The sequence below is a fragment of the Cantharellus anzutake genome (assembly GCF_015039405.1).
Source record: "Cantharellus anzutake strain C23 chromosome Unknown EI90scaffold_34, whole genome shotgun sequence".
Lineage (NCBI taxonomy): Eukaryota > Fungi > Basidiomycota > Agaricomycetes > Cantharellales > Hydnaceae > Cantharellus > Cantharellus anzutake.
Window position 1 is genome coordinate 590,079 of NW_024066984.1, and position 26,265 is coordinate 616,343.

General features: G+C 49.6%; 6 protein-coding genes across 6 annotated transcripts; 4 read left to right on the forward strand and 2 right to left on the reverse strand.

The window, feature by feature from the left end:
- Positions 1-409: 409 nt before the first annotated feature.
- On the reverse strand, positions 410-1,582 carry EI90DRAFT_3125858 (uncharacterized protein; the record flags this gene model as incomplete). The annotated part of the gene is made up of 2 exons (XM_039063876.1): positions 410-982; positions 1,052-1,582. 2 exons carry the CDS (start codon positions 1,580-1,582, stop codon positions 410-412), a joined length of 1,104 nt encoding a protein of 367 aa, XP_038914454.1.
- Positions 1,583-14,598: 13,016 nt separating this feature from the next.
- EI90DRAFT_3155670 (uncharacterized protein) lies at positions 14,599-16,057 on the reverse strand. Its single transcript, XM_039066011.1, has 5 exons — positions 15,916-16,057; positions 15,761-15,885; positions 15,494-15,708; positions 15,302-15,445; positions 14,599-15,251 (listed from the first exon to the last, which is right to left on the reverse strand). The coding sequence occupies exons 2-5, from the start codon at positions 15,771-15,773 to the stop codon at positions 14,664-14,666; spliced, it is 960 nt and encodes a 319-aa protein (XP_038914455.1). The 5' UTR covers positions 15,774-15,885; positions 15,916-16,057; the 3' UTR covers positions 14,599-14,663.
- Positions 16,058-16,931: 874 nt separating this feature from the next.
- Positions 16,932-17,952, forward strand: EI90DRAFT_3017573 (uncharacterized protein; the record flags this gene model as incomplete). The annotated part of the gene is made up of 5 exons (XM_039057122.1): positions 16,932-17,047; positions 17,160-17,343; positions 17,402-17,416; positions 17,456-17,570; positions 17,630-17,952. The coding sequence occupies 5 exons, from the start codon at positions 16,932-16,934 to the stop codon at positions 17,950-17,952; spliced, it is 753 nt and encodes a 250-aa protein (XP_038914456.1).
- Positions 17,953-19,015: 1,063 nt separating this feature from the next.
- EI90DRAFT_3125862 (uncharacterized protein) lies at positions 19,016-20,093 on the forward strand (the record flags this gene model as incomplete). The annotated part of the gene is made up of 3 exons (XM_039063877.1): positions 19,016-19,132; positions 19,187-19,304; positions 19,354-20,093. 3 exons carry the CDS (start codon positions 19,016-19,018, stop codon positions 20,091-20,093), a joined length of 975 nt encoding a protein of 324 aa, XP_038914457.1.
- A 1,872-nt stretch (positions 20,094-21,965) lies between these two features.
- On the forward strand, positions 21,966-22,595 carry EI90DRAFT_3125863 (uncharacterized protein; the record flags this gene model as incomplete). The annotated part of the gene is made up of 1 exon (XM_039063878.1): positions 21,966-22,595. One exon carries the CDS (start codon positions 21,966-21,968, stop codon positions 22,593-22,595), a length of 630 nt encoding a protein of 209 aa, XP_038914458.1.
- Positions 22,596-24,539: 1,944 nt separating this feature from the next.
- On the forward strand, positions 24,540-25,562 carry EI90DRAFT_3125864 (uncharacterized protein; the record flags this gene model as incomplete). The annotated part of the gene is made up of 1 exon (XM_039063879.1): positions 24,540-25,562. The coding sequence occupies one exon, from the start codon at positions 24,540-24,542 to the stop codon at positions 25,560-25,562; it is 1,023 nt and encodes a 340-aa protein (XP_038914459.1).
- Between the last annotated feature and the right edge of the window lie 703 nt (positions 25,563-26,265).

The following is a 26,265-nucleotide window of genomic DNA, read 5'->3' on the forward strand; positions in this document are numbered from 1 at the left end:
TTTCACAGTAGGTGAGCAGGAAGTCTCTAGGGGGCATTTCAGGTCGATTTCGGACTGAGGTTACAAGTTACTAGGTACATTGTATATAAGGAGGGGTCCGGAATCAAAAGGAACAAGGGTAGGACAAAAGGAGACAAAGGGAGATGGAAAGAGGAACAACACCGAGGGTCAAGTGTTTGACTCAATGGTGTTTCCCAAAGGAGGAATGAAGGGCCAAGGCCCAAGGAGGAAGGAAGGAGGATGGGAGTCGGGAATGGCTAGCTGACAAAGCAGCAGCCCAAATAGGAATGAGGGAGAATAGCGAAATTGAAATGGACAATGCAATAGTTGCAAGGTCCGGAGTAAGTCCGGAAAGTCTGAACTCGGAGTAAACTCCGGAATATTGGCAAACATAATTAAATGGAATGAGCTAACCAATACAATGGGTATAAGCGGAGGTGGGGTCAAAGTCCGAGGTCGGAGCTAAGACCGGAGGTTCCGGAGACAGAGACGCCAACGGGATTCCGGAGCGGAGGTCCGGAGTCGGGAGCATAGGTGTTGCGTACTCGTCTGGAAGGTGTCGAGGTTGGGGTCGGACCCGGAATGTTCCGGAGTCGGACCAAAGGTGGTGTTGGAGCCGGAGGTGGGATAACCTCTTGGGAGTCGGCAAGGAGAAGGTGATGGAAGGGAAGTAGGGCTCTGGAGTTCGTTTCGGGGTTCCGGGAGCCCGGAGCGGAGGTCGGGATTGTATGGATATGACAGACACGTCCAGACCTGCTCTGAGGTAACATGTCGTTTGCGCATGGAGGCTCATGCTCAGATCAGAAGTGCTGACCATACCTCCCTTCAACGAGTAGAAGAGATAATAGTGCATGTGATTTTGTTCCTCCTCCCCCCAAAGGAATGCAGCAACGCCTCTTCTACTGTCCTGATGAATATCAGGTATTTTAGCAGCAGTTCCGATAGACCCTTGTGTAGGAAACATAAGATGTGCTTGCAGCGCCTGGTCCTCACAGTGGTCTGGTGGGCGATATGTTATTAACCGAGACCATCACTCATGACTGTCACTCACTTTATTATAACCAATAATACTGGTCAATCCACCATCCAATGCAAACAGGCTCCTGTGGCCATTTTGGCAGTTCCTTATCAGAATGCTGGAAATCTCAGTTCCCCTTGCTGGTTGCCCACCACCTAGATGGATGGCTACTAGAAACAGGGTGTTGATCTCCTGTGCCATGTCCATCCACTTGGACAACATCAACTGATTCCACTCGATCCCACCATCGGGGTTGGTGACGAACCATTTGGGCTTTCCAAGGGCAATGAGCAGATCCCGTCTGACACTCATGATGCACGGGTCGCTGAGAAAGCTATAGTTGGGGATTCTATTGTGGAGGTCATCGGTGATCCCAGAACATTCTTGGAAAGGCATTTGGAGCTCAACTCCCTGGGAGAGCCATTGGATCTTCTCCTTGATGAGCCCCAAGATCCCATTGTAGAGGGTGGGAACATCCCCCAATTGGATTCGCTGGCCCTTGACCATCATGGACTTGTTATCGTCGTTCCACATCACTGTTGAAAACCCCTCCTCATCGTTCATGGCAATGGTGGTTGCATAATGGTCAGCAGACAACACTGTATCGAATGGACTGGGAAATCTGGAACGCAGCCAGCGGGAGCATAGCTCCATACAGGTCCTTTGGAAAAAAAAAACCCCCCATTAGAGGTCATAGATGAGAGGTAAAATAAAAATAAAATTACATGAACTCGTTGCTCTTCACCACATCCTCCACCAATGATCCCTCGTCAGTGATTGCTGCTATACGAATCTCCTTGATCGCCACCAACCGGAAGACATGGAGCATCCCTGACATCCGGCCACATATTGCCAAACAGGATGCAAACCTCCCATTGTTGGGATCCAGGTTCAATAGCATGAGGAAGATGAGTACAGGATCCTTTTTGGATTCCTGTAAGATTTTTCGGTGGGTTGAAAAGAGGAGCAAGTGAAGGAGGCAATGGATCAATAAGTCCCATTCATCATTGTCGTCCAGTGCCACTGGCGATCAGAGGGCCTCATATAGCCTTGCTATATCCCCTTTTTGCCCATCGGTGAGGATGATGTGGAGGGGGAATTCTTCGTTGACATGACAGTATCTGAGAACAAAGGTGACCAGCCGTGAAGCCAATTGCTCGTACCAGATCGACGTTGAGGCGTGTTGAGGTAGAGAGAAGGGGATGTTCTCGACGGCTGTCATATCTGTGCATACCCAACCCCTACCCGACTTCTGGACCTCCACCCTCTTCACCTCCGGAGTCATACCCTCCCGCTGCCGTTCCGATACTCACCTTCGGTCCTGGCAACACACTTCCTTCTACCCCTCACACCACCTCTACTCCTCCTCCCCTCTCCTCCCCTATCTCCGTCCGCTCCGATACTCACCTTGGACCGAACACTGCCCCTCTCGCCACCCTCCTACTCCACTCCTCCTTCACAACACACCACCCTCCCGTCACCCTCCTACGCTTCCCCCGTCCGCTCCGATACTCACCTTCAGACCTGACAACTCTCCTTTCCGCCACTCCTTCTCCCTTGCCTTTCCCCTCTCTCCTCCCTCTGGTACTCCTCTGCCACCCTCCCGCCAAGTTACGACCTTCCACTGCTGTCCCGTACTTCGTACTCGGACACCACTCGTACCTTTGCTCCGAGCCTCCATCATAGTCCCTACCTCGGACTTTGACTCCACCTCGGTCTTAGTCCATTGCATTGGTGACCTCATACTACGTAAACACCATTGCCAATATCCCTCGGACTTTCAACCCCGCCTCCGTAACCTCCGTAACCTCCGTAACCTCTGCAACCCCCGAGCTTCACGGATCACCTTCGGCACTCTCACTGCTTGTAATGTATTTCTCGCGTTTACCCCTCATCCCTATTTGGACTACTGCTTCTTCCCATTCTAGCCAGTTAGTCATCATCCCCACTTCTCCTCATCCTCCTGCCCCTCTGGGCCTCGCCCTCCCTACCTCCTTTCGGACGTATCACAGGTCCTACCTTATGACCTTCGGTACTGCTCCACTTCTTCTACCCTTTGTTCCCGTTCAGACGTCTTCAGCCCGATTCAGTTACCCTTTGTTTTCCTTGTGCTTTTGCCCCCTCCATTATATATATCAGCGCTTGTACATACTCATTTTGGTTCAGTCCGAAATCGACCTGAAATGCCCCCTAGAGACTTCCTGCTCACCTACTGTGAAATTAAGGACCAAATGGACAAACAGCAATGGCACAGCGCTCCGCTTGAGTCGCTGAGGCCAAGGTCCCTCCACGCTAAGTCTCCGATTCCACTCCGGAGTCGTCTGTTTCCGCCCGGTTCTAACAATGGCGCTGCATGCACGCATCAATCTAAAGACGACAAGAAAAAGAGCAAGCACTCACTTGGCCATGCTGTTGACCCATTTTAAAATGATAGGTGATGTGATCTCGATCAGTGGATGAATCCTCTTGAAATACCCTGCCACCCGACCAGAAAGCGGCTGCAACCATTGGGGATCAGTCGACACTTGAGCTAGAGTGATCTCGTGCAACTCCTGAAAAGGGAGACGCTCAGTGAGCTTCAGCCACCCAAAGGTGGCTAAGAAACCGTTCACATGGCGTGGGTCGTCGGAAACATCCATCGTGGTTGGGTTCCATCTGGATTCTTCTTCCTGGAAGAGACCCATGAAGAAGGATTGTAGATCGGGGTCCAAAACGCTGCAAGACACATAATTCTCGTCGACAGGCCACACCTGATGGCCTTTGTTTGCCTTCAGTATCACTTGGACTGAGCTCTCGATGAGTCTGAAACACTCTTTGTGGTGATGGTTACTTATCATCGACTTTCTTGCCAAGCCAGCAAATCCGCAGCCAGGGAAGGAACACATGAAGCCAGGGACTATGGGGATAGATTGGATGGGGGGCACCTTGGACCTTGGATGAGTGACAGTGAATGGGACGCCTAGCTGGATGAGGATATCCTTGTAGTTGGCAGGTATTGGCCAATGTTGTTATGCTTGGAGTTTATGTGATTCGTGAGATACTCAGGTTTGATACCCACTCTACATCCCTGGCACACGATAACCTTCCAGCAAGGATCGATCCCCAGCTGGAGATGATGAAACTCGGGGGGATGATTAGATCGTTTGAATGCAGCACCTGGCAGTTGGAGAGCTCCTCCTTATCGTTGTCCGGAACTAAGACGATTCCCTTGTTGCACTTGGCCTCATGCATCTGCAAACGAGCCTCACTGCTGAATGTCTCTGAACAAGAAGGACACTGGCCACCCTCTTTGTGATGCATCCTAAATGCCAAAGAAATGAGCACATAGGGAGACATTGGCAACGACATGCTCACTTTTCTTGTTGGAGGGAAGAAGGCTGTCTTGGCATTGTTTGAACCTACCAGGTACATCAGTGACGAGCATGGATGCAAGAAGGATGTTAATGCACTCAAAGGGGGAAAACATCGAGGATGCCATCTCCCACAGCCTGACTGAGTATTTGTAGATGCGACTGTGCATCAAAATTCCTCATGGAATAAGTGGACATCTCCATGAGGGGATTTGGTCAAACATTTTTTGTGTACATGTTTTGTCCTTGCTTATTCAATCAAACATTTCTCATGGAGCAAGTGGACATGTCCACTTGCTTGTCCTTGCCTATTTATTCTCATGGAGCAAGTGGAGATGTTCACTTGCTCGTCCTTGCCTATTCAGTCAAACATTTCTCACGGAGCAAGTGGGGATGTCCACTTGCTCATCCTTGCCTATTTAGTCAAATGTTTCTCACGGAGCAAGTGGACATCTCCACTTGCTTGTCCTTGCTGGCACAGAGCAAGTGGACAGCCTATTTTTTTGTCAACCATTTCTCATGGAGCAAGCATGGATATATATACCTCGACTCGTTGTCTCTGCAGCCCCCCCAACTTGCACTCACCTCATGCATTGCAATCGTTCGCTGGGGTTCACTTGTCCAGAACACTGATGGTGTCACAAAACCTCCCTGGCCCTGTGGAGAAGCCTGCCGCTATGCTCTGATGTTTTTGGTGGGAGACCCCAAGAAATGGGACACGGTTAGCCATGGTATGCGAACTAAGTCAATAACCTTCTCCTGTGTCATTCTCCTGGGACACTGCGGGCCAGCAGCAGAGCTTCACTGGGAGGGAACGGGGTGTGTCAGGTGACGGATCGGACAAGTCTGTTGATAGGTGCCCCCATGTCTCCATGGCCAGTATATCTTGCACCCATGCCACTCTTTTCCACTTGTTCGTCCAGAATGCTGATGTTGGCCATGATGTGTCAGCGTTGGCGTTCAGCCAGGGCCTTGACCTTCGTGAGACTTCATGGCTAGATGTTCAACACAGGAGATGAGTCAAGAGGCACGCCAACTGTTGCAGATTGGCCTGGAGTATATCGTTCGTGGTCATCAATTTTTCAACCCCTGCCACTCTTGTTTGGAGGCAATTTATATAACAAATTTTTGGACCACCTCTCCCTCAGGTTCGTCTGAGGGGGAGGATTTCTTTATTGATGTTCAATATCTACACTCATAGGGTACGCACATGTTACTTGGTGTTCCATAATCGGTCCGTAAGTGGCATACAGCTCCCAGGTAAGTATGATTCCATGTGGCTGCCCTACCAATACTTATATGTATGCCTTGTTTCAGCCATTCAAAAGATGTAGGAGAACATGATGAGACAAAACATACCGGCATGTCGTCATGGCTCACTCCCCTCAAGTCATGACATCGTCTGTCAATGAAGAAACAAACTTAGTAAACAAGGGATGGAGCGAATATGTAAAATAGAATTGTCTTCATGCTCTGCATGGTAGCAAATAAAATGATGACAGATATCGATATGCTTACTGCCGCCATGGAATTGGGGATCGTGTGCTAGTTCCGCCGAACAGCGTGGCTGATGGCAGCATATTTGGCCTCCAGAGTAGTGAGGGCAATAGTGCCCTGCTTCTTCGAAGTCCATGCAATCAGTCCTCCAGATGTCATGAAGACAGTGCCCAGTCCTACTGTAACACGCTAGGTAACTAGTTTCTATTTACTTATTAGTTCAACAACGATCGATTGACTGAGCATAACATGCTAGTGTAAATCACTGATATTCTAATAACTTTAATACCAATAAAATGGCTGAGCTCACAAGTATAAGATATGTACATGTTAGAATGGGTGGATTCAGACGACTCCGGAGTGGAATCGGAGACTTAGCATGGAAGGACCTTGGCCTCAGCGACTCAGGTGGAGCGCTGTGCCATTGCTGGTTGTCCTGGGGGTCCCTAATTTCGGATCTAGCAGAGGGAAAGTCTCTTGGGGGGAATTCAGGTCGATTTCAGACTAAGGCCTAAAACGAGTATGTACAGGCGCCGATATATATAATGGGGAGGGCAAAAGCACAAGGAAACAAAGGGGATCCGAATCGGAACAAAGGCATCTGAATGGGAACAAAGGGAAGACAGAAGCGGAGCAGTACCGAAGGTCATAAGGCAGAACCTGTGGTACGTCTGAAAGGAGGGAAGGAGGGCGAGGCCCAGAGGGGCAGGAGGATGAGGGGAAGTGGGGATGATGACTAACTGGCTGGAATGGGAAGAAGCAGCAGTCCAAATAGGGATGAGGGGAAAATGCGAGAGATACATTACAAGCAGCAAAAGTGCCGAAGGTGATCCATGGAGCTCGGAGGTTGCAGAGCTTATGGAGGTTACGGAGGTGGGGTTGAAAGTCCGAGGGATATTGGCAATGGTGTTTATGTAGTATGAGGTCACCAATGCAATGGACTAAGGCTGAGGTGGAGTCAAAGTCCGAGGTAGGAGCTATGATGGAGGCTCGGAGCAAAGGTACAAGCGGTGTCCGAGTACGAAGTATGGGACAGCAGTGGAAGGTCATAACTTGGCGGGGGGTCAACAGAAGAGGGCCAGAGGGGAGAGAGAGGAAGGAGGGAGGAGGAAAGGTGTGGAGGAGAGGAAAGGTGTCAGGTCCGAAGGTGAGTATCGGAGTGGACGGGGGAAGAGTAGGAGGGTGACGGAAGGGTGGAGGTGTTGTGAGGAGGAAGCGGAGGAGTGGGAGGAGGGTGGCGAGAGGAGGGGTGTTCGGTCTGAGGTGAGTATCAGAGCAGACAGAGATAGGACAGGAGAGGGACGGAGGAGTGGAGGTGGCATGGGGGGGTGAGAGGAGGCATGGTGTCAGGACCGAAGGTGAATATCGGAATGGACAGCGGTAGGGCAGGACTCCAGAGGTGGTGAAGGAGGAGGTCCGGGAGTCAGGTCGGGATCGGGTATGCATGGATATGACAGTACATGTGGAAGGCAAATAAGGGTGCGCACGACTGATGGGAACATTCTGAGCAAGCGACTCGCCCAGAACCGTCATAGCTGTTAGAACTGGGCGAGGGTGGACGATTCTGGAGGGGAACCGGAGACTTAGCAAGGAGGGACCTTGGCCTCAGCAACTCAAGCGGAGCGCTGTGCCATTGCTGTTTGTCCATTTGGTCCTTAATTTCATAGGCGGCGAGCAGGAAGTCTCTAGGGGGCATTTCAGGTCGATTTTAGACTAAGGCCTAAAATGAGTATGTACAAGTGCCGATATATATATGGAGAGGGGGAAAGCACAAGGAAACAAAGGGGGTCCGAATCAGAACGAAGGGGTCCGAATGGGAACAAAGGGATGACAGAAGCGGAGTGGTACTGAAGGTCATAGGGCTGAACCTGTGGTACATCCGAAAGGAGATAAGGAGGGCGAAGCCCAGAGGGGCAGGAGGATGAGGGGAAGTGGGGATGATGACTAACTGGCTAGAATGGGAAGAAGCAGCAGTCCAAATAGGGATGAGGGGGAGACGCAAAAGATACATTACAAGCGGCAAAAGTGCCGAAGATGATCTGTGGAGCTCGGAGGTTGTGGAGCTTATGGAGCTTATGGAGGTTACAGAGGTGGGGTTGAAAGTCCGAGGAATATTGGCAATGGTGTTTATGTAGTATGAGGTCACCAATGCAATGGACTAAAGCCGAGGTGGGGTCAAAGTCCGAGGTAGGAACTATGACAGAGTCTCAGAGTGAAGGTACAAGCGGTGTCCAGGTACAAGGTACGGGACAGTGGTGGAGGTCATAACTTGGTGGAAGGTCGGCGGAAGAGGGCCAGAGGGAAGAGAGAGGAAAGAGGAAAAGGGAGAGGAGTGGAGGAGAGGAAAGGTGTCAGGTCCGAAGGTGAGTATCGGAGCGGACGGGTGAAGGGTAGGGAATGACAGAAGGGTGGAGGTGTGGTGAGGAGGAAGCGGAGGAGTGGGAGGAGGAGTAGGAGGAGGGTGGCAAGAGGAGTGGTGTTTGGTCCAAGGTGAGTATTGGAGCGGACAGAGATAGGACAGGAGAAGGACAGAGGAGTGGAGGTGGCATGAGGGGTGAGAGGAGGTGTGGTGTCAGGGCCGAAGGTGAATATCGGAACGGACAGCGGTAGGGTAGGACTCCGGAGGTGGTGAAGAAGGAGGTCCGGGAGTCGGGTCAGGATTGGGTATGCACGGATATGACAATAGCCACAGCTGTGGGAACATTCTGGGCGAGCAACTCACCCAGAACCGTCATAGCCACAGCTGTGAGAACTTTTAATGCTCTTGGACGACAGCTGAGTTGTAACTAATGACAGAGAGTTTGTTAGTGTAGGCCCTCAACTTGTCAAACCAAGTCCATCCCCTAACAGCTGAGAGTTACGATCGAAGCGCTCCAATTGGTTTCCTCGCCTTTCTCACTCTCTCATTGGCTCCCCTCGTTTTTTCCCACCCTTTTGGCCCTCCTCATTTGCTGGCTTTAGCGCGGACTTTGACAGCTTGACATCGTTCTGATGCCTGCAGGGATGCAAACCCGACTGGGCCATTCCCAATCCATGGCCATCTGTGCTCTCAATGGAGAGCCATCCACAATGTTCATGATAGGTGTGCTCTCCTTTGTCACTATGGACATCCACACAGGTTCCGAGGCTTGGTCTCATTCCGATCACTCAGTGTGTCTGATGGATTTGGATTTTCACCCTGGTTACACCCTAGCGTTCATGTCACTCAGAGACTGAGCTACCCTGATTCCTTGATCACCTACCGTGCCCCATCTCTCTTCATGCTTTCGCTTCCGAGACAAGTGGTTAACGTGGTACAGGTACGGATGCAGGAGATGCAATGACTCCGTGCGATCATCCATGTCAGTTAACTCAAAATTCATCTCCCTCTCGATCAATGTGGTTGAAATCTTCAAGATGGGCAGTTTTCCGTGCTTTTGCTGGCGTTTTGGCTGCATAAAAGTTGAATAGTGGGTGTGGGCCCCACTCAAACCCAAACGGGCCTTCTGTCCGCTTCTGTCAGAGACCAGGTTGAGACGAGGGAGTGTCTCCGTGACAGAGGGCTTCGGCCTCAGTGACTTATGCCAGGAGCACTGTGCCAAGTAAACACGTCCGTGCCCTAACTTACTAACTGGCAACCAGAACTGAAGAGGGTAAACTCTAGTCGATTTTATTACTGGAGTGTAACCTATGTACAAGTTAAGTATATATAGTTACAGCGAGGGCGGGTCCGCAAATGGCAGAGCCGAGCGGAGCGGAGCTAATGGGGTTTAGACATTAGCCAATTGAATATTACCAACGAGTCGGGTTACGGGGTTAGCGGAAAGGGAGGCGATAACCCAGAAACGGAAAGGAGGGATAGGCCCGAAGGTGGGCTTTGCAGGGCAAGTGAGTGTATTGTCCAGCGGAGGCAGGAGTGTGCTAGCGGACATCGGAGCTGTCCAGAAGCCTTCGGGGCTCCGTACTTAGGGAGGCGTAGGTAATAAATTGAAAGGAGGGGGTGGTGACCATCGAGGGGTACCGAGGGGGTTGCGGAATACAGGAGCTCTGAGGTTTAGTGGAGAAGGAGTGGAAGTAGACTGGAGGGATTGGAGGGATTGGAGGGATCGGAAGTCGATGGCCGGGGATGGATATGACAGCTTCCAGTCTCTCTCCCCCCTGTTTCTCTTTGAATGAAACGTTGGACACGACAAGAGGCTATCTCTCCTTGCTGTCAGTATCATTCTGTTGCCCTCTCCCCACCGACCGCTAGCCTATACACTCTAGTCATTAATCCAGATACTCTATGATCAATTCTTCCCCCTCCTTCCTCACCACATCCTCATGCCCCTCCCAGCAGATCCCTCGTGCTGAAAAACAGCTGGCCTTCACCATAATATCCGATGCAAGCAATGGTGGTTGTTAGTAGACCTGCATGCCAGTACATGCATGTGACGGACAACTGAATACCGCACTATGGTGTGCAAGTCAGCCACGCTACATACCTCTGTTAGCTGTTATCTCCCTGCCGTTGCCGCCTCATGCAAAGACATTTGGTGGCCTGCAGGCATCCGAGTGAAGGTATAAAATGCCCAAATTTTCCTTCAGCTTTCCCCTCCACCTCACCTCAATGCTTAAATGGTCATCCACCAATGTAGCTACCACAGATACTCGAAGAAGAGGCACAACGGGGTGCCTGGTATGTTCTGGGGAGAGTTACAATCGAAGCGCTCTGATTGGTCGCCCCGACTTTCTCGCTCTCTCATTGGCTCCCCTCGCTTTTTCCCACCCTTTTGGCCCTCCTCATTCGCTGGCCTTAGCGCGGACTTTGATGGCTTGACGTTGTTCTGACGTCTGCAGGGGGGCCTTTCCCAATACAGGCCATCCATGCTCTTGATGGTGAGCTGTGCACAATGTTCGCAGTAGTGGTGCTGTTCTTTCTGACTATGATCATCCACTCAGGATCTGAGGTTCGGTCCCTTTCCTTATCCCCACTCAGGTGCGTGGGTTTTCACCCAGGCTATGCCTAACCGTTTATGTCGCTCGCAGACACTGCTACCAAACACATACTGCACCCATCTCCCATCAGTTCAGTCTTGGACTCTTCCTGTTTGTGTCAGCCCATGTACCATCCACATCAGCACCTATCGGATCCCAGGTTACGGTCTCATGCAACACCGTTCTCTCCATCTGCTGTCCTGAGTTGAAGGATCTCCACCCGCCTCTTTCTCTCACTTCATCTCCCTCCCCAATGGCTCTCAACATCACTTTGCAATCTCACTTTGTTGGTTACGCTGTCTTGAATTCGACACCAGAAATTAATAACAACCGTCTACACAGTGATCTTCTGATCGGTGCGTACACGCTTCCGCTGCGAACACCGGTTCTTATCGTCCTAAATCAGGTACCGATGCCGGGGATGCAATGATTGTGAAGTTCAATTTCTTTGTGTTCAAGTCCAGTTCAGTCCCTCTGCCCTGCGTTGGAGATCTCTTATTTGTTCAAGATTCCTTTATCCCTCGATTTGTCGACAAAGAGTTCATCCCATCCTCCTCACTCTCCTCCTGTACCACTCTCCTCACTAACAATCTCGGAAGAGATATGCATCTTATTACTGAGACAAACACGTTTTTCAAATCCTCCTCCCCTTTTCACTGCCCCGATACTTTGTATCCGTATCTGTCTCCCTGTTGGCCAATCTCTTCTCTTTTGGCATCGTTGTATCTCATTGTACATTATCAGGACCGGGTCACACGATGCCTGCATGCATGCCAATCCATAGGCTGGGACCAGCTCAGGTTCCAGCCGTTAAGTGCTCACACTGTCTGATTAGACAATAATCAATTGCCACGCTTGTACGGCTATTTAAGTGTTGCCGGATGGAGCCGGGTAGCCATTTAAATTGTGAGGCTGTGCGGACACTTTTTTTTTCTCTCACTGGGGTGCAGGAAGGATCGAGGTGGGGGGAGGGAGGGCCCGCTCTTCCCCTACCAGATAACGATCCCAGGTTCTCTTACCTGTGTCCAAGGCAGGGTTGTGTTGTGCCTGATAGCGCACCGTTGGGATATCATAGCACAGCATCCCTTGGAACCCTGCACCCTTCCCCCAAGTCGAATCCCTGGTGTGAGCCTTTTCCTTCCTATTTCATTGAGAGCTGAACTTGTCCAGAGTATAACTGGCATGAAGGTGGGGGAGTTGGGAGCATTGACTTCTAGGTAGGAACCTTTTGATGTATTCAGCACTTCCATCTCTCATTCCTGCACAGCGTTCCCAATCAGCATTCCTGTTTTTATTTTATTTTTCCTCTTGTCCCACTTTGGTGTATCTGCTGCTCCCTGGGGGTTCCAATACTTTGATGCAAAGGGATCAGAGCATATCCCTCAAAGTGTTCCCCAGCAGACGCGCCATCGTGTCTTTTTACATCCCTCCTTTTTTATTTTAATTTTTTTGTTTCCATTTTTTTTTTGGTTTCTGAATAACAAATGCAGGAGCTATATCGAAGATAATTACCTTTATTCGAGGGAAATATGTCTCATGGAAGGGGGTACACTGAGCCCGCAGTGTTGATGGGACAAGATGGGCGACCACCTACCCGCCTGGATCCTAACTTGCCTCCAGGATGGCTGAGGTTGTGGGAGTTCTGCTCCCTTCTCCATCGCGCTTGCACTTGGTGTTAACTGGTAAGTTCCCCCACCGCAGCAGGGCTTGTAACTTACACACGCTTATTGCGATGGCCAATCTCTGCAGGCGGTTGTGTGGTTGTTGGGCGCAGTTCATGCTCAGTGGACTGCATTCCCAATGCCGCACCCAAATGCGCTGGCTCAAGAACACTCCTCCCAACAGATTCTGTAGATCCCTCCACACTTGACACCCTGTCCAACCCCTCCCTGCTTTGGTGTCATCGACCCAATCCTTATCATCACCCAATCCCGATCTCGGAGATCCTTTCGGTACTCTAACACCCCATTGATAATGCGGCCTCCAACATTGATTTGAGTTGCACTGCTGTGCGCACAGATGCCAGTGTGTCATCAGTTGTGGCTCGGTGTTCATATCTCTCTCTGCCTCCTGAGTCATCACGCCCACCATTAATGCCATCCATCATTTAATTGTTGTTTAATGTTCTCATTTCACAGGACTAATCATGGGGCTGTGGTCAGACCCAACCCAGCTCATGCCGAGGTTTCCTCTGTCCGATCCTATCCTGCTGCTCCTGTCCACTCCCTTTTACCACTCCTACCATTCACGAGTTGCCACGCAACCTGACTACTCAATGAGTCTAGGTTTCTGCTTGGGTTTTCTGGCACGGATGCATGGAATAGACCACACCAGCGGAGGTACGTACTGAACCTCCCTCACCCCGAGAGTGCTCACAATTAGTCCAGGCCACACTTATAAAAAGCGCCTGCACCTTTACTTTCCCCCCTCTCTATCTCCTGGACTTGTGCCTCTCTCGGTGAGTAAGGCCGCTTACTGCTTTGTCTCCAAACTCTTACTCGTGCATTGTCGCTGCTGTTTCTGCTGCTGCCGCTCTCTTGACTCCCAGAATCGTCCATGCCTGCTCAGTAACTTCTTTTGCTTGTTTTTGCATTTCCCACCACCTCCCCTCTCTCCACTGTTTCATCTTTCCATTTCCACTCCTAATGGAGTTCACAAACTTTCTGGTTCACCAACTCTTCTCTCTTGACTTGCACTGTACTTTGTACCTCTCTGTCTCTGTTTCCTTCATCTTTTTTGTCTCCATCTATTTTTCCGCTTTTCCTTTTTCCTTTCTGTATTTTGTTATGCTTTCTACTCTGTATATGGACAAATGGGTCATGTGTGGCTTGCTGCACTTTGCCTAATATACACTGGGCCACTTGGCCATCTCCTGCTACAACTTCAGTAACACTAATCACGGGTTAGCAGTCTGCCCCCAGCTGACCTCAGGTTTCCGCCCCTGTTTGCCACTGGCTGGGAAACCTGGCTGCACCCAGTCGAGACCACTTTGGCATTCACATGCCTTCCCCTCATCAATCACGGATTTCTCGTGATTTATCGTGCAACTTAGCCTGAACGGGTCAAAGCATGCTGCCTCAGTTGTATGCTGAATGTTCCGGCGCAGAGGCGTGAAGCGGACCATTCAGTGGAGGTATGTACTGAAATTTCGCTGTTGAGGAGAGGTTTAAATACTACCTAGGTCGTGCCTATAAAAGGGCCTGGTATCTTGCACTCCCCTGGTATGCTTTTGACCCGCTACCGCTGCTGCCACCTACACATTACTCTATCCCGGATCTGCTGCTGCCAATACCACGATTCTCAACTACATTCCCATTTGCTCCAGCTCCTAGCCTGTTTTCTTGTTTCCCTCCTCCTCCCCGATACTCCTCCTCCTTTTCTGTCTCTTCTTTTTGAACTTTTTTACATCATCTGTTACTCCTTTTTCTTCATTGTATTTCATCTCTGTACCTTAGCTTCTGTTTGCTGTTTTAGTTTTTACGGCTCTCAATTTGGCTGTCATCAGTTCTAGTAGTTTTGTGCTTTCCCTTTGTATGTATGAGAACACACGTCACGCATTGCGCACATGCAGCTAATTTCACCACCTGCATGCTTGTCTGCTGTTGTTTTCATCATTACCCTCCTTTTTGTATTTACCAGCTCAAGAGGCTTCAACATCCTGTTGGGGCCATTGCTACGCTAGTCTTCGTGAAATAACATATTTGTATCCTGGCTCATGTCCGTTGAGATAGCCCACACCAATTTGATAAATAATGTATTTAACATAATATATTTAACATAATATATTTACCAAGGGACAAAAGAAAGAAAGGTATCACGGACTAGATACCAGGCAGTCCACGTCACAGGAGATCACCGATCAAGGTGGGGGTGGTGTTCACGGAATTCTTTCTGTCCCTGCATCCCATAGATAGCGCCCAGGTCCTTAGGTCTTGGGATGTGCTCGTGTGCAAATACCCATCTATCAGAAAAAAATGCAAAAACCATTTGCCCTTTGCCAACCCAGCCCCCAGCCTCTTGATCCCCACTACGGGCCTCATGATCCAATCCAGCACCACGAATAAAGAAAAGATCTCCGGGATGGGAGGGGAAAGAGCAACCCAACTCTCTGAAATTCCTCCCTCGTATTCTCCAAATACAGCTATTGCATCAAAGCCACACCAGGCAGATCTCCGATCCTTGTGGCGCCGAATATCCGCATTGAAATGGACCATCTGGCCGAAGAAATGGGACTTGATTTCAGATAGGAAACCCTCGTGATCCCAGTGCTTCCTGATCTGTTCCCATACTTGATCACTCTGTTTTGCCAATGACGGCACAATCCTCTCAGTGTACATGTTGAGGATGTGGTAGAGTGGCTCGCATTTCTTTTGGAAGGGGTGATTATGTTCTTTCTCCTTTGAATTGGTGGAGATTTGAGGCGATATTTCCTATGGGAATATATTTAATTTAAATAATCAAGAAAACAATCAAAACTCATGTAGTGACCCTGTTGGTGCCAGTAACCATAATGGACTTGGCCTTTCTGGAATAGATCCAATGATGGAACAAAGTGGTTCCGGGATTTCTTCTTGTCAAATTTAAAATTTTGATTGAACTCGTGACCAGCATTCAAAATTTCCTCCTTGGAAATAATCAGGTGAGTTTTGCAGCCAAGGATATGAAAACATACATGAATTGGGCTAAAAACATTTGGGATCCATATAGCCAGCAGGTTCCCTGACCGATCCTCGATGGCCGCACCAGCCTCACTCTCAAGTAGGGTCCAGGCATGATTCGAGGAGAGAGGAGGGAGCTTGAGGTCCTTTGGATGTGACTGGCTCTTTGCAGGTGGAACAGCCCCATCATTGTGGCTTGCTATGTCAGCATAATCGAAGTCGAGTTTTACTAGTTTGGGTTGCATTGAGAGAGAGGGTAAGAAATGGTATTAGGAACATACTTGTGTTCGTCATGGCATTACAAATATTGATATCTACTTTGCTCTCTGCCACCTCCACAATATGCCGGATCCGAGAGTCATCGATACCCTTTAGGTGCTCCTTGTGTGCTCTCTGGGACTCAAGTCTAAAATAAAGGTAGGTGGTTGATATCAACAAGGGATTTACGATGAACCGGACTGGTGCGATATTGGCCTCTCAATATTGGTCACGCTTCTGCTTCTTCTGCTTCTTCATCTGTCGCTTTTCCTTGTGTGCTTTCATGGTTGTTGGTATTAAAACTGTGTTGATAAAATGTCTATGTATGCGTGGAGAACTGAAAAAAAAAAAGGGAAACAATTCAAAAGAGTATTGAATGGCTATAGACATAAGTCATGTTATCATATAGCCTCTCAGGATATTTCTGAAAGAGATGCTTCACAGCACCACTGTATAATATTGCTCCCCCAGCAGTTGGCTCTCAAACTATGTATGCGCACTGCCCCAGTCGAATTATGGCAAACATTCAAGCTGCCTTGATGCTATACCGTTGGACATGAACGTTATTTAACACAAGATTGATAAAGTAAAATGTATAAGAGGAAATGGAGTTTATCGCTCAGTCCCGTTGTACGTGAACTAGAATAGATTGTAGAATAATCACCTAGCGAGTTTATCGCTGGTGTACAAGTATTTAATACATGATTTGTGTGAGATAGACAAGAGATAACGAAGTCACCTCAGTCCCATTGTATGTGAACTGAGGGAAGGTTGGGTTGTCCAAAAATTGGGTTTTTATAGTCAGGTGCCATGAATGTGCACTGACTTTGGCACCGATGTGACCACGAAAGGCAAAAGGTGAAAATCTAAGATGCCACATGACTCAACATCAACAAACTTGAAAGTGTACACCATAATACCGAGAATTCTAACAAAATGTTTCCCTTCCAAATCCGCACTGGCAACCTACCTGGAAAACCAGATCTCTTTCATGAGCTACGATAGCAAGTCGCCAAACTAGCCACAAGATTTCTTGTCAGTTGTGGATGATAAGTGTAAGTGCCTTGCAATATACGACGTTCACTTGCTTACTTATCGTGTCAAACTTCTAACCGAGCTCAATAAAGAGTCAGAAGAACAGAGCATTAAGGCCAAGCAGGTATGAGAGAGAGAAGGTAAGCGGGCCACAGAACTATGGTGGAACACGAGCAAGATCAGATCACAGTGGCAAGGCCCCGTGACCGTGAAAATATTCTGGGCGAGTTGCTGGCCCAGAATGTTCCCACACTTGTGGCTGTGATAGTTTCTGGGTGAGTTGCTTGCCCAGAATGTTCCCATGCCTGTGGCAGTGATAGTTTCTGGGTGAGTTGCTTGCCCAGAATGTTCCCACACTTGAACAATCACCATGTTTTCGACTGGGAGGTCCCTCCCACACTTCAAAAAGAAGTCTAGCACCCTGGCTCCTGCCACCAAACATTTATCCTTGAGTGTTATGGCCCCATGGGTCTCTCTACCGGGTGATGATGTGCCTTTGCCTCTATTGCTCCTCGACGCTTGGGTGGCCCAGTGCCAAATCAGTTTGAAAGGCGCTTGGTTTTTCCCTCAGGTATGCATGCAATTGACTTCAAGGTTATATTTTTCCATGATTTCCAATTTTTTTTTAGGCACAAGATTTGATGGTCTGTGAAATCATTGTGCCATTGGATTGTCGGTGGCAGGACCAACTACTTGGAGTGTTTCAGTGTCGATTTCTGGAGGGAAATCTTGGCGATAAGGCAGGTTGGACAGTCTCTGTCTGTGAGCATGGAAGCCAGAGCGCTCTAGAGCTAGCAGGTATGCATTGTGCAGTATTAACATGATCGCATCTTCATTTTTGCTCACATTGTGACTAGGCTACATCGATCTATTTCGTGTTTATACTAAATTCACGATTCAAGAGGGCCACATTAAGTATGTGGACACGATGAAAGATATCAATGCACAAGCTTTACCCTCTCAGTTGATCTCATTTTTGAACATTCCACCCACCCAGCCCAATGCCTCCCACGATGCTACAAACCCACCTTTGGTGGAGCTGGAAGATTTGAGTGCATGGGCGGAATGTGGGATTATATCTCAACTATCGCATAATGATGCCATCCATGTATTTCGTCCTCCCAAAGTCACCAATGAACTTCATCTTTCAATGAAACCGTACAATATTTTTCACATTTAGCTTGTATTTATTTTGTGTAGACAATCTATAATCGTCGCGGTCATGGAACACTTTGGATTGTCAATTAAATCGTCTGATTTGTCTCTCATCACCTGACATTCACATGTAGATTGTTTGATTCGTCATGATTCCCATTCCCTGATGATTCTCAGTACTCTCACCACCTCACATTAATGTGTCCGTGATGCCACCCAGTCGCTGTGCCTCGCCATCTCCAGAACGCCACATCTCCAACTGAGAGCCGCGGACAGCGCCTCATGCCTGCTCACTCCACTGATGTGAGACATGAGCGACTTGGCCATCCATGGCATCGCCCAATCATTTCTCCCTGATTACGATCACATTTACTTTGTACGGCCTTCATTTTTTTTGGCATGCATACAGTGTGTCTGGAAAGTGGGGAAGTTCTAGTGACTTGCTGCTATTACGGAGATACTGAATGTGCTATGCATTGCAACCATCGGCACTGTGTTTTCACATGTGTCGTTCAACTCCTCTTCGTCGCTTGGGTAAACTCCCTCACTTGGATCAATCCCATTGAAAATGATGACGATGTTCTAATCTCTTGCCACTCACATCTGCAATCGGCCATGTCCCTCCATCCAGAAGCCATCCACTCTAGGCTTCACCGTTCTCAGAGTCAATGTTAAGTAGGTACAACCCATCCACAACAACCCACTGTTAAACCCTTTGTGTGCAACCAAGTGCTACAATATCGGATGATCAACTTTGGCCCTCCTATCGCCTTTTCCCGATCGATTTGATTGGCAACAGAATCCGTGTACATGGTGTGGGGCTCTCCTTCTGGAAAGCGAATCTATCAAATGGTGTTGTTCCGAACTACTATCCCCTCTTCCTCAATTACCTCCTATGTTCCTCACAACATGTCTTGGGCAAATTCCAATACCCTGGCCATGTCAAACTGAATGGCCAAGCATTTTGGGTCTGATGAAGTCCCACGGGGTGGTGAAGCCACATTTCCATGACATGCTTTTCCCACGAAAAAAAATACAAACCCCCAAACACCTTGCAAGCTCGGCTAATTCTACCATAAATCGTCCCGATGTCACGAAATGCAGTGTCAACCCTGGGTTCGGCTCGTGATGCAGCATTCTTGCAAACCGCAGAGCCTGCTGCTCCAGCTGGATGCTTGGTAGGCCCCAATGCACTGGCGGAAACAGTATGAACAAGGATCAAAGATCAGTGCTGTCGAATGTCGACTGAATTACTGTAGGGGCTTGACACTCCACTAACCTGGACCATGTCTGGGACCTTCATACCATATAACCATGCGGGACCTTCCAGCGCCCTGTGTCGGACTGTGCAAGAGTGGATGGCTCACATGCATGCAGGTATGTTTCTTCGACCCTGCTGGCGCAATTTGTTTCTCATGATTATTAGGGATCCAGGTAGCAAAACCTCCCAAGGACTTTGTCATCCACTCATGGATACTGCATTATGCAAACACTCTGAGAAGCTTCAATTTTCTTGGAAATCCCATCAGGGAACCTGTTTACTCCTTTACCCCTTATCACCTCCTTACCCCTGCCAAACGTAGAAAATTACACAATGCTCCCCAATACCCAAGAACTTCACCCATTCCCTCCCTCTACTCATCATCAATCTCGCACATGCCTCTCACGTTCTCACAAAATGCACCATATTGTCATATCCGTGCATACCCGACCCCGACCCGACTTCCGGACCTCCACCCTCTTCACCTCTGGAGTCATACCCTACCGCTGCCATTCCGATACTCACCTTCGGTCCTGGCAACACACCTCTTTCTACCTCCCATGCCACCTCTACTCCTTCCTTCCCTCTCCTCCCCTATCTCTGTCCGTTCCAATACTCACCTCGGACCGAACACCACCCCTCTCGCCACCCTCCTACTACTCCTCCTCCTACTCCTCCGCTCCTCCCTCACAACACCCCCACCCTTCCGTCACCCTCCTACGCTTCCCCTGTCCGCTCCGATACTCACCTTCGGACCTGACAACTCTCCTTTCCGCCACTCCTTCTCTCTTCCCTTTCTCCTCTCTCCTCCCTCTGGTACTCTTCTGCCGACCTCCCGCCAAGTTATGACCTTCCACCACTGTCCCGTACTTCGTACTCGGGCACCGCTCGTACCTTTGCTCTGAGCTTCCGTCATAGTCCCTACCTCGGACTTTGACTCCACCTCGGTCTTAGTCCATTGCATTGGTGACCTCATACTACGTAAACACCATTGCCAATATTCCTCGGACTTTCAACCCCGCCTCCATAACCTCCGTAAGCTCCGCAACCTCCGAGCTTCGCAGATTGCCTTCGGCACTTTCGCCGCTTGTAATGTATCTTTCGGGTTTTCCCCTCATCCCTATTTGGACTGCTGCTTCTTCCCATTCTAGCCAGTTAGTCATCATCCCCACTTCTCCTCATCCTCCTGCCCCTCTGGGCCTCGCCCTCCCTACCTCCTTTCGGACGTATCACAGGTCCTGCCTTATGACCTTCAGTACCGCTCCGCTTCTGTCTACCCTTTGTCTCCTTGTGCTTTTGCCCCCTCCATTATATATATCGGTGCTTGTACATACTCGTTTTGGGCTCAGTCCGAAATCGACCTGAAATGCCCCCTAGAGACTTCCTGCTCGCCTACTGTGAAATTAAGGACCAAATGGACAAACAGCAATGGCACAGCGCTCCGCTTGAGTCGCTGAGGCCAAGGTCCCTCCACGCTAAGTCTCCGATTCCACTCCGGAGTCGTCTGTATCCGCCTGTTCTAACACATATCATCCATTCATTCATCGCACTTCCCTCGACCCCCCTCTTCCTGATTCTGTTAGAACAGGCAGATTCGGACAACTCCGGAGTGGAATCGGAGACTTAGCATGGAAGGACCTTGGCCTCAGCAACTCATGTGGAGCACTGTGCCATTGCTGGTTGTCCTAGGGGTCCCTAATTTCAGATCTAGCAGAGGGGAAGTCTCTTGGGGGGAATTCAAGTCAATTTCGGACTGAGGTTACAAGTTACTATGTACATTGTATATAAGGAGGGGTCCGGAATCAAAAGGAGCAAGGGTGAGGATCTGATCGACACTGTGGATCAAGTATTTACGTTCGCTTACGAATTGGGTGGTGTTGGTCGATGGTACTGTCATTGTCACATCGAGCGGCTTCTTCGTGGTCATGATGGTAATTATTTTTTGGGCATGGACGATGAGCTGGTGGGTGCTGTGTTTGAGCTCCCTTTCCCGGATGACTGCCCATTGCTGGGTTCAACAATGGCAAGGCTATCCCGTCACGGCATTCCTGTCTTTGGGGTTCAAGTTGTTGGGAGTGGGGCCAGTCTTCAGCGAGATTTTGTGCCAGGCAGCTGGTCGGATTCGGATGTTAACAGTCATAAGATGGCAGTTCAGTCCGCATCGCTTCCATCTAAGCAGTCGAGGGACATTGTTTTCAAGCAGCTCAAGTTCGCCCAACACCCTGGATCATCAAGCCAGCCCATGGCTATCCAGGTTCACCTGACCTCTCAACTCCAGTGGAATTGGCCCTCGCAGATGTGCTCTATCCTCCACACAACCCGCTCTACACAGAGGAGGAACTGTGTCGGAAAATCAAGTCTTTTTTTGGCCATGGCCTCTTTCCTGTTGTGCCTCCGGCCTGTCTTTCACCCTGTCCATCATCTTCGGTACTTGGCCATAGAGTAGTGTCTACCACCTGGCATGATGGAGCCGGGTGCTCTAGTGATGATGAATTCCGTCCTCACTTTGAGCCTCCCCATCAAGAAAATGACGAGGACTCATCCAAGTATGATGAAAGGGTTGGATCAGCAGCTCGAAAATTTTCCAGTGACCGACAGAGCATGCATGCCACTGGTCAGCTCTTGCAAGATGTGTGGGATGGTGACTCACATGCCACTGCCAGATGTCAAGAGATCTGAGAACAGGGACATGGGAAAAAGAAGAGGCAACTGTCCACCCATGACTACCACATTGTCAGTAATTGGCACAAGTACAGGCCTGATCGGCAATCTGCCAGATGCCCTTGAAGAGGCTAAGATTGCAGAGTGATCCTGACGCGATGGACATCGATACAACTGATCCCATTGCTTCAAGCCATCATGTACTCACTGCTGGTGTCCCCATCACAACTCCTCCATCCCATTCCCCCCTTGCATCCAGGTCATTTCCTCTCCCTGATTGTTCCTCTCCTGGTGCCGTGAGTATTGAGACTTCACGTTCCTTAGGGGCCACGAGCCATGTTAATCCTCCCCCATCTTCAGCACCAATGGTCCCCCTCACAACTCCATCCCATTCCCTCCTTATGTCTCCTCTCCCCAATCGTTCTTCTCTCAGTGCCGTGGGTATCAAGACTCTAGGGGAGGGGGCCACGTCCCATGTTAATTCTCCCCCATCTTCCACAGTAATGAGTGCCGAGAGACCAAAAATCTCGTTCCAGGAGTACAAGAAGTGCCATGAGGCACAGAAATCCTCTCTCGCACCTACGACTCACTCCCCACCCTTGGGTCGTTCTTTGCCTGATTCCTCTTTGTCGCTTCGCAAGACAGGAAATGTTGCATTGCCAGACTGCAATGCACCTGTCGTTCCTCTACCATTTGTTACAGGAATGGGTTCCGGGGAACCCAACCTGAACCGTTCGGCTCACTAATGGAGGTGGCTGCATAGCCATCGGAGGGAGAGCGGAATGGGATGAGTGTCTGGAAGTACAACCTGTGGGTTGGCCAACGGTAACTTGGTGCTCCTGGGAGTGTACCGGTAGCGAGTATGATGTGGGCTCCTTGAGGGAGCCACCTGGCTGTCTGCTAACGGGGACTTGGGGCTCCTGGGAGCGTGCTGGTAGCGGGTGTGCTGGGAGTGGTTGGCTAGCGGTGACTTGGCACTCAATGGAGCGTACCGGTAGCATGGGATACTGGGACTCCCAAAGGGAGTCACTGTTAGAGATGGGCGGAAACGGACGACTCCGGAGTGGAATCGGAGACTTAGCGTGGAGGGACCTTGGCCTCAGCGACTCAAGCGGAGCGCTGTGCCATTGCTGTTTGTCCATTTGGTCCTTAATTTCACAGTAGGTGAGCAGGAAGTCTCTTGGGGGCATTTCAGGTCGATTTCGGACTGAGGTTACAAGTTACTAGGTACATTGTATATAAGGAGGGGTCCGGAATCAAAAGGAACAAGGGTAAGACGAAAGGAGACAAAGGGAGATGGAAAGAGGAGCAACACCGAGGGTCAAGTGTTTGACTCAATGGTGTTTCCCAAAGGAGGAATGAAGGGCCAAGGCCCAAGGAGGAAGGAAGGAGGATGGTAGTCGGGAATGGCTAGCTGACTGAATAGAAGGAAGCAGCAGCCCAAATAGGAATGAGGGAGAATAGCGGAATTGAAATGGACAATGCAATAGTTGCAAGGTCCGGAGTAAGTCCGGAAAGTCCGAACTCGGAGGTTAAACTCCGGAATATTGGCAAAGGTAATTAAATGGAATGAGCTAACCAATACAATGGGTATAAGCGGAGGTGGGGTCAAAGTCCGAGGTCGGAGCTAAGACCGGAGGTTCCGGAGACGAGACGTGAACGGGGTACCGGAGCGGAGGTCCGGAGTCGGGAGCATAGGTTTTGTGTACTCGTCTGGAAGGTGTCAAGGTTGGGGTTGGACCCGGAATGTTCCGGAGTCGGACCGAAGGTGGTGTCCGAGCCGGAGGTGGGATAACCTCTTGGGAGTCGGCAAGGAGAAGGTGACGGAAGGGAAGTAGGGCTCCGGAAGTCGGAGTTCGGAGTTCGGGGAGCCCGGAGCGGAGGTCGGGATTGTATGGATATGACAGTCACCCAGTTGGTGGCTATCGGTGACTTGGCGCTCATGGGAGCATACCGGTAGCGGGAGTTGTTGGGGAAAGCGGGCTGGTGGACCAGTGCACGGTAGTGGGTGACCGTGGGAAGTGGGACCCGCGGGTGCGTGGCCAGGCATCCTGGAGCTCCCTGGACCATATCCCTCTCCTAAGGAAGTGGGATAGGCTACAGTTCCTGATAGGGAACTTCTGGTTGGATGGGAGTGACTGCTCAACCACCTGGTGGACTGGTGGGAGCAGGCAGCAGGAGGTTGGGTGTGGGAATGCCCTCCTCGTTGCGGTTTTGTCATGGAGAGGATGAATAGGGAGGTGGACATGGTTCCGAGGTTACAGGTTGAGTTTACAGTGGTGGCACAATGGTGAGGATGTTACAATTGCGGTACAAGGTTTGTGGGTTATGTATTTGATAATGAGAAAACATTTTCGGCATCTGCCTTACACATCATATGACTTCTAACTATCTAATATAAAAGTTATAATGGTCAAGGGAAGTCCCTTGAAACTCAACAAATCCCCCAGCCAGCACCAAAACCCAGTGGGAAAGCTTGGCATGGGGTTTGATGGAGAAGTAAAATGGGGGGAGGCCCTGGGTCCACCCACAGACCATAAGATTCTAGTCTATATCCATAACAATTCTCGAGGCCAAACGATGAAAGGCCGGAGGCATCAGTGCTGCTGAGTGGAGGCAGTCCCCAACACCCCGACACCCCACCTTTGCCAATCCTTGCATCACCCACTCAACAACCTGCTGCATTGCCAATGGGCCACGGTCCTACCCCTGCTGTAGCTTTGTCGCCATCCTTGAGCCTAAATTGTCAGGAGGCATCAGGCAGCGGCTTTGTTCAATATGTCGACACCGCGGTGATGGAGCCGGAGTGTCTTCCTATGACTGCTCCTGGGTGTCGTGCCATGCCACTGAGCAACTGTGGTGGCGTGGCCGCCCCCTCACAATCTGTGTCATCGGCCGTGGTTCCTCTTGGCCACTGGTATTGCCTCACCATAGTTGATGTACAGGACGCAGAGCCAGCATGGTTGGAAAAGTGCCATGCCCAAGGGGTTTATGCAATGCATCATTCAAGGAAGGGTGGGTGGCATGAGCCACCATCTATGGAGTTGCTCTTCAAGTGCGTGGATAATCGTGATAAAATGGCCAAGAAGTTGCGTTCAGAGGGGAAATCCTGTTCCTCCAACATCTATGTTGGCTCGCTCAACAATCACCACTTCACGTTAGATTTGCTGTATGTAGATGTGGCATTTACATGTGATCATGTTGATATCATGGCTCTCATGGACATTGCACCTCCGAAGAAAATCAATCACCTTCACTCATTCCTCCAGTACAAGAAATATCCTCCCCTCGTTCCCTGCTCACCACAACAGCACCCTCCCCCCAATCAAAGCGATCACATTCATCCTATGGAGGGCATCATGTTTACGGCCACTTGGCTGCAGTCTAGGGTACATCAAGAACCTTTTGACATTGAACTCCATTGTTTTGAGGTTCTTGTTAGTGCCCATTCTCTCCAGCCTCAGGGCTTGTCGAAATTCTCGGTGCCTATGTGGCCAACGTCAGGCCCTATGGGTTTTGTGATTCACCATGTTGCACGTTGGGCTCGTGATGAGATGATGAGGAATGGCGAAACACCATCTATCACCCGCTCGAGTGCCGAGATGCTTCAATACCACCCTAAGGGTAGCAACTTGCAAATCGTGCTTGAACCGGATCTTGATCAGCCTCGCTACATGAAACATCTTGCCGAACCATGGACACATCTTATCTGATGTGATCCTTTTGTACCATTTGCATCATGGACTAATTTTTCTTTTAATTTTATCAATAATTAACTATACTTGAACTACTTAGGCAATGCCATTGTTGCGTGTGTATCCGATAATAATAAACTGTACAATTGTTGCAGGTATATCCAGTTTCCTCTCCACCCACATACTTGCAGCTGGCCAATGCTCATATCTCTCTGAGACGTGCAATTGGAATGTTTGTACTCTTCTTGTTGGAGACCCAAGGATAGTACAGCAACCAATCCCATCACGTCTGCCCCTGCATAGCACCTGCACCTCATTATTTTTTCTACCTTAAAGGTTGGAGATGTGCGATTGGAGTGTCTGTGTTTTTCTTGATTACAAGTACAACGCAGCAACCAATTTCCCTCGTTTGCCTTTATCGTAGCATACCTCATCATGTTCACTCTTATCCTCTGCACCTTAAAGGCTGGAAACATGTGATTGGAGTGTCTGTGTTTTTCTTGATTACAAGTACAACACAGCGACCAATTTCCCCTGTTTGCCATTATTGTAGCATACCTCATCGCCTTCACTCTCATTCTACACCTTAACAGTTGGAAACATGCGATTGGAGTGTCTGTGTTCTTCTTGATTACAAGTACAACGCAGTGGCCAATTTCCTCCGCTTGCCATTATCATACTGTACCTCGTCACATTCTACACTTTAAAGGTTGGAAACGTG